Source organism: Ceratotherium simum, chromosome 3 (assembly GCF_057802395.1).
Source record: "Ceratotherium simum simum isolate JZ-2026a chromosome 3, ASM5780239v1, whole genome shotgun sequence".
Taxonomy (NCBI): Eukaryota; Metazoa; Chordata; class Mammalia; order Perissodactyla; family Rhinocerotidae; genus Ceratotherium; species Ceratotherium simum.
Genome location: NC_141902.1, coordinates 94,158,407 through 94,165,524, shown reverse-complemented (window position 1 = coordinate 94,165,524; position 7,118 = coordinate 94,158,407). Strand labels below are relative to the sequence as shown.

The window sequence follows — 7,118 nt, the reverse complement described above, 5'->3', positions numbered from 1 at the left end:
AACTTTTGTACCTGGAATCATACAATATTTGTCCTTTTGTATCTGGCTTACTTCACTTAACATAATGTCTTCAAGGTTTATCCATGTTGTAACATGTATCAGAATTTCATTCCTTTTTAAGGCTGAATAATATTCGATAGTATGTTTATACGACATTTTGTTTATTTATTCACCCATTGATGGACACTTGAGTTGCTTCCACCTTTTGGGTATTGTGAATAATGCTACTATGAACACGGGTGTACCAATACCTCTTCAATACCCTGCTTTGAATTCTTTGGGGTATATACCCGGAAGTGGAATGGCTGGATTGCCTGTCTTGTTATAATCTTTTATAATGAGAATGTACTCACGGATTATTTCTATAATTTAAAACATACAGAGAAGTGAAAAAGAAGTAACCATCAGAAAGTGAGTTATGGGAGCATAAGGTTTCAGACGCAGAGCAGTAGCTGAATGTGTCCACGAGTGCAAACTGTGTGTATCCAACAAATGACATTTCAGGCTTGCTCGAGTTTCCTCAGTGGCAAGAGAGCACCTGCAGACCCAACTAGCGCAGTTCCTTAAGGTATGGGCAAGGTTGGAAAAGCAAACTGGATGAATCAAATACCTTTTCCAGTTTCCTGCCTCTGTATCTTTATTGCTGCTATTCCCTCCACTGGGTATATACTTTTTGCCTACCAACTTTACCCACATATCAAATAAATTTTACCCATATCTTAAATGTTCTCTCCCTTCTGAGGCTCCTTTTAAGCTCCCCAACTAAATTGACTTTTCCTACATCTGAAGCCCCATAGGACTTTTTGCCTCTCTTAGAGCTCTTTACTTCACAACAACACAAAAGTGGACTGAGGTTGATACCCATTTAAATGGTTGCTGACCCTCACCTTTAGATTTGGATTCAACATTAACAAGCACAGGCCAGGGCTCTATTAGCCAGAATTAATTAATTAATTAATTTTTGTGAGGAAGATCGGCCCTGAGCTAACATCTGCCACTCCTTGTTTTGCTGAGGAAGACTGGCCCTGGGCTAACATCCATGCCCCTCTTCCTCCACTTTATATGGGACGCTGCCACAGCCCGGCTTGACAAGCAGTGCGTGGGTGCGCGCCCAGGATCCCAACGGGCGAACCCCAGGCTGCCGCAGTGGATCGTGCACACTTAACCGCTGTGCCACCAGGCCGGCCCCATATTAGCCAGAATTTAGATTAGAACCCATATTTAACATTTACTAACAAATACTCATTGAGTCTGGCACTGTTATGAGAGCTGGGGTAGACGGGTGGATAAGACAAGTTCCCTGCCCCCACAGAGTTTGTCTTTTCCTCCACAGGCCTTCCTAATTTGGAGGAATCGGGAATTCATTTTTCAACTCCATAAGTATGGGATGCCTAGGGGTAGCAGTTGGAGATGACACATACACAAACATACTTTAAATTCACAATATTTATTGGGTACCTAATACGTGCCAGGTTGTGTATTTGCCACCTGGAATTTAACAATGACGTCAGTGGTTCTTTTTGCTTTCTTTTTTTTTAAAATAATTTTATTTATTTATTTTTTCCCCCAAAGCCCCAGTAGATAGTTGTATGTCACAGATGCACATCCTTCTAGTTGCTGTACGTGGGGCGCGGCCTCAGCATGACCGGAGAAGTGGTGCCTTGCTGTGCGCCGGGATCCCAACCCACGCTGCCAGCAGCGGAGCATGCGCACTTAACCACTAAGCCACGGGGCCGGCCAATGGTTCTTTTTTATTTCTTTTTCATAACAGCTTTATTGTGTTATAATTCACATACCATACAGTTCACTAATTTAAAGTGTACAATTCAATGGTTTTTAGTATATTCACAAAGTTGTACAATTATCACAATTAATTTTAGAACATTTTCAACACCCCAAAAAGAAAACCCATACCCATTAGTCACTCCTCATTTCTCCCAACTCTCCCAGCCCTAGGCAACCACTGCTGTCTGTCTCTATGGATTTGCCTATTCTGGACATTTTACATAAATGAAATCATACAATACGTGGTCTTTTGTGATTGGCTTCCTTCGCTAAGCCTAATGTTTTCAAGGTTTATCTCTGTTGTAGTAGTTATTGCCAACTAATACTCCATTGTATGGACATTTTGCTTATCCCTTCATCAATTGATGAACATTTTTATTTGGTTGTTTGCACTTTTTGGTTATTATGAATAATGCTGCCATGAACATTCATGGACAAGTTATTGTGTGGACATATGTTTTCACTTTTCTTGGCTATATACCTAAGAGTGGAATTGCTGATTAATATGGTTAATATAGTAATTCTGTATTTAACCTTTTGAGGAAATGCTGGTCTATTTTCCAAAGTGGCTGCGCCATTTTACATTCCCACCAGCAGTGTATGAGGGTTCCATCCTCCCCCAAATTTGTTATTATCTTTTTTATTATAGACATCCTCCAATATATTTAACTTTTTTACTTTGAAGTAATTTTCGATTTAAAGAATTGCAAAGCAAGTAGAAAGTTCCAGTGTATCTTTCACTCTGCTTCCCCTAATGTGAGATAATCAATATACTGAAAAAGACAATAACAAGAGACCAGCTCTGGTCCTTCTTATTAGGAGCTTCGGCCAGTCAAAGCAAAGACCGTTTATACAGAGACAGAAGGCAGCGAGAGGAAGGTCACATCCAGGTGCCCGAGGTAACAAAACCGGGAAGTGCTCAAGGAGACAGCACATGGGTTAGCGAGGTCAAGTTCGGGGAGGAAGGGACTTCTGACAACCTGCACCACTGCTGGTCATCACGCTGTCGCATGGTTTGGTTGTTTTCTAGTCGTAACCGAGTTGTTTTCACTCCAACTAAGGGTTCCTTAAGCTCCTGAGAGGTTCAGGCAGTGCTTTGAAAATCTCTCACATCCTCCACCCTTACGCGAAAAGCCATTATTGAAACCACCCCCAGCCGCCAGCTTCCTGCAGCGCGGGAGACCCGCCCCAGCAGAGACGGGGCGGCCCGGCGACACATCCAGCGCCACACCCAGACTCGCGGCCGGGGCTGAACGCGCCGGCCACTCAGGGGCCGCGTCTGCCCCCAGACGCCGGGGACTCGCTTCCTATTGGCCAGGCGTGCACGAGGGCCCGCCTCCTGAGCCTGCAGGGCGGCCTCCCGACTGACCCCAAGTCGCCGCCCCATGAGGGCCGCGGGGCGGAGCGGGGCGAGTGGACTTCGGCTGTTTCTCAGCAGGCGAGGTCAGGAGTAGGAGAGCCGCTGTACAGCAGGGCCAAGCCGGGAGGCCCCTTAGGAGGGTCGCGAGTGCCTTTGTGTGCTCTCCGCCGCGAAGGGGAGGGGCCGCACCGGTTCCCGCCCCGGAAGCGGAAGAGCGGGCGCCGCGGGGTCCTGTCCAGTGTGAGCTCGGCCGGTGCGCTAGCCGTTCCGCTTGTTGGTCAACGCCGCGCCCAGTCTCCTGCCGGCGTTCCCCTCGCTGGCCCCGCCATGCTGTCTCTAGACTTTTTGGACGATGTGCGGCGGATGAACAAGCGGCAGGTGAGGTCGGCCGCCCACTGTTTCCCCAGGTCCCCTTATCCCTTCGACGCTGGCCCTGCGGGGTCGGCCTAGCTCTGGGCCCCTTGCGAGGGCCTGACGAGTCTGACGCCTGGATCATTCCATCTCTTTGTGGAGTCTGTGGCCAGAGGTCGCTTTGTCCGCCCCCTGTTTTAGCCTCTGGCTGATTCGGGGCCTGCTAGGGGCGGAGCAGGGAGCCAGGTCTTCCTGTCCCATTCCTCCCAGTGGGGCGGGGGAGCAAAGGGAAACCCGAGGGCGCTTGGTAAGCGGGAGTTGGGGTTGCTTATTGTTTTAGACTTGGTAAGGCGGCAGACTCATGGTTTCTCCAATCGCAGTGACTCCGGGTGGATGCCGGCGACTGGATCTAGCGGTTCCCTGCTGCTCTGGCTTCGGGGATGCTCGGGAAGGCAGTTGTAGGCCCCACAAAAGCCGTTTTGCTCTTTCAGCCCGTCGCAACCCTTCTAAGATAGCTGGGCCCCAGCGGACTGCACCGGGTTTTCCTTGGACCACCTCTGAGTTCAGAGTCGGAACAGTTACTGTACTTGCCCTTGAGTCCACTTGGCATGAAGGTGGCAGCCCTCAGAATCCTTGGGTATGCTGCCCAATATTAGTGGCACAGGGATCTTGAAATTTAGATCTCGTTTTGTTTTCAGACCTTGCTTTGTCTTGAACTTCTAGATCGCATGCCAAGTGCTACTGGGAATACTGTTGTAATTATTTCGCTATTGGGAAAGGTTGCTCCTTTTTGTCTTCTGCACCAAGTGTGTCTCTAGAATCTAGTTTTGCTTGCCTCCGGCCTTTTTATAGTATTTAGCTGTTAAGAATTATCCTTATGTCACTGTGAAAGATTTTTCTCTTGGACTTGTAGTTTGCGCTAATTTATAATTACCATTTAGGGAAGTAGATATGCATCCTCCCCTTATCCCCTTCAGACTTTAGGTTGCTCAGTGTCATCTTCTCTTAGACATGTTTCCTAATTCCTTCGTTCATAATTGATCGCTCTTTTCAAGTTGCACAAAATGTTTATGTCTTTATGATAACACTTCAGATTCTCACTTGTTGTATAGTGTTGTCTTTTTCATCCATATCTGAGTTTCTAGGTGCCATAGACATTTCTCTGAAGAAATACTTATGTTGGGCCTACTATTTATTGTACTCTATGCTACGTACAATGAGAGAAATGCACAGATGAATAAGACAGACTTTACCTTCAAGGAGCATAAATGTGTAGAAAATGACTAAGGCAAAACAGTAACTATTTTGAGCTCTTGCTCTGTGTGAGGTAGGTAATGTTATTCATTTCCTTCATCTGTTATGTACAGATGAAGAAAATGAGCAACCTCCCAGAGGTTGTTAGGAAGGGATGGGAGGGATTGGAAAGCATGGGGATGGGGTGAGGAAAAGTTATGAAATGAGATTTTACCTGTACATAATGTCTGGGAAAAAGAATTGACAGTGACTGTAGTTACTGAGCTAATCAAATGAAAAGAGGGAAATTAGAAGTTTGGTTGTACTCCTCTAAAATTGCGGTCATTTGCATTTTTCCATTTATACCTAACTACATAGCATCAAATGTCTGATTAATTTGTTTGAGTTGTAATTGTTTTTTTTTCTTGTTAGGTTCATAGAGGAATACTTTAACACAATAAACCTCATCCATTTAAACCGTACAGTTTGATAAGTTTCTACAGTTTTAAATACACCTATCACAATCAAGATACAGAACGTTTCTGTCACCCACAAGATCCCTTGTGCTCCTTTGTAGTTCACCTCTCCTCTAGCACCCAACAAACACTGATTTGCTTTTTGTCAGTATAGATGGGTTTGCATTTTATATAAATGGAATTACAGAGTATGTGTTCTTTTGAGCTTTGAGTTTTAATTGATTTTTAACGCCTTACTCAAGACTTTAGTTTATTATATGTAATGGAATTTTTTTTGGTCTACTTCGTAATTTTCAAAAATAAGGTTTTTCACTGCCTTCACTGCATCCTGTACACCCCCTTGCCAGATTAATCTGTTTCTCTGCCCTCAAACCTTCAGTAGTTTCCATTGCCTTGTAGGTTAAAGCCTAAACCCCTTAGAATGGCATTTACAGTAAGTCCTAATCATTTTACAGTCTGCCATTTCTCGCTGTTTCAGTCTTGTCCCAGTTTACTTTTCCTGCCTATTTCATGTCATTGTCTCTATGAACATTGTTCTGTTCAAACCTTGTGTACTTAACTGTCTTCAGAACTCCCCTTGCATTCTTTCTCAGTCTTTGTGGACTGCCCTAGAATATTAGGTGATCTCTAAAGTCCTTTTAGCTGTTATGTACTATTTTATTTGTCTTCTCCCCTTTGGAGTGTGGCTCCTTTACTGGAGTAGCAGATCACTGTTTTCCTAAGGCTCTTCTTAATCCATGAAGCCCCAATTTGTAGTTTGCCCATTTCTGTGGTGTAAATACGCCCAGCATGACTAATCTCAGGCTACTAACATGACATCAGTGAATATGGAAGTAGGAGGAGATGTGGTAGCATGCAACTGTAATTTCCACTTTATAGATGAAATAAAAGAAGTAACCTCAAGAACATAGATAATAGTGAAATGTAGTAAAATAATTAGGAACTGATGAGTTTATAATATTTTTTACTTTAGTCTTTAATTTAACAGCACCAATTTTTTTTTAAATTGATGTTTTAATAGTTTTTAACATTGTGAAATTTTGGGTTGTACATTTTTGTTTGTCCATCACCATATATATGTCTCTCTTCACCCCTTGTGCCCACCCCCCACCCCCATTGCCCCTGGTAACCACAATACAGTTTTCTCTGTCCATGTGTTGGTTTATATTCCACATATGAATGAGATCATACAGTGTTTGTCTTTCTCTTTCTGGCTTACTTCACTTAACATAATACCCTCCAGGCCCATCCATGTTGTTGCAAATGGGACGATTCTGTCTTTTTTATGGCTGAGTAGTATTCCATTGTATATATGTACCACATTTTCTTGATCCAGTCGTCAGTCGAGGGACACTTAGGTTGCTTCCACTTCTTGGCTATGGTGAATAATGCTGCAATGAACATAGGGGTGCATAAGTCTCTTTGGATTGTTGATTTCAGGTTCGTTGGATAGATTCCCACTAGTGGGATGGCTGGATCTTAGGGCATCTCTATTTTTAATTCTTTGAGGAATCTCCATACCGTTTTCCATAGAGGCTGCACCAGTTTGCATTCCCACCAGCTGTGTATGAGGGTTTCTGTTTCTCCACACCCTCTCCAACATTTGTTGTTTTTTGTCTTGGTAACAACACCAAATTTTTTTTTTCATGAGGAAGATCGGCCCTGAGCTAACATCTGCAATCCTCCTCTTTTTGCTGAGGAAGACTGGCCCTAGGCTAATATCTATGCCCATCTTCCTCCACTTTATATGGGACGCCACCACAGCATGGCCTGACAAGTGGTGCATCAGTGCGCGTTTGGGATCCGAACTGGCGAACCCCGGGCCTCCGCAGCGGAGCACACACACTTAACTGCTTGTGCCACTGGGCCAGCCCCTGCACCAATTTTTAATAACACTGTGTTTAACAACCAGC

At 44.4% G+C, this 7,118-nt stretch overlaps 1 protein-coding gene across 1 annotated transcript in view; it reads left to right on the top strand.

The window, feature by feature from the left end:
- Nucleotides 1-3,196: 3,196 nt before the first annotated feature.
- The window catches only part of SEC11A (SEC11 homolog A, signal peptidase complex subunit), a 46,680-nt gene continuing 42,758 nt past the window's right edge, over nucleotides 3,197-7,118 (top strand). Inside the window, exon 1 of the mRNA XM_004431978.3 lies at nucleotides 3,197-3,523. Within this exon, the coding sequence (XP_004432035.1) occupies nucleotides 3,473-3,523 (51 nt within the window). The 5' untranslated portion in view covers nucleotides 3,197-3,472. The remainder of the gene's footprint in view (nucleotides 3,524-7,118) is intronic.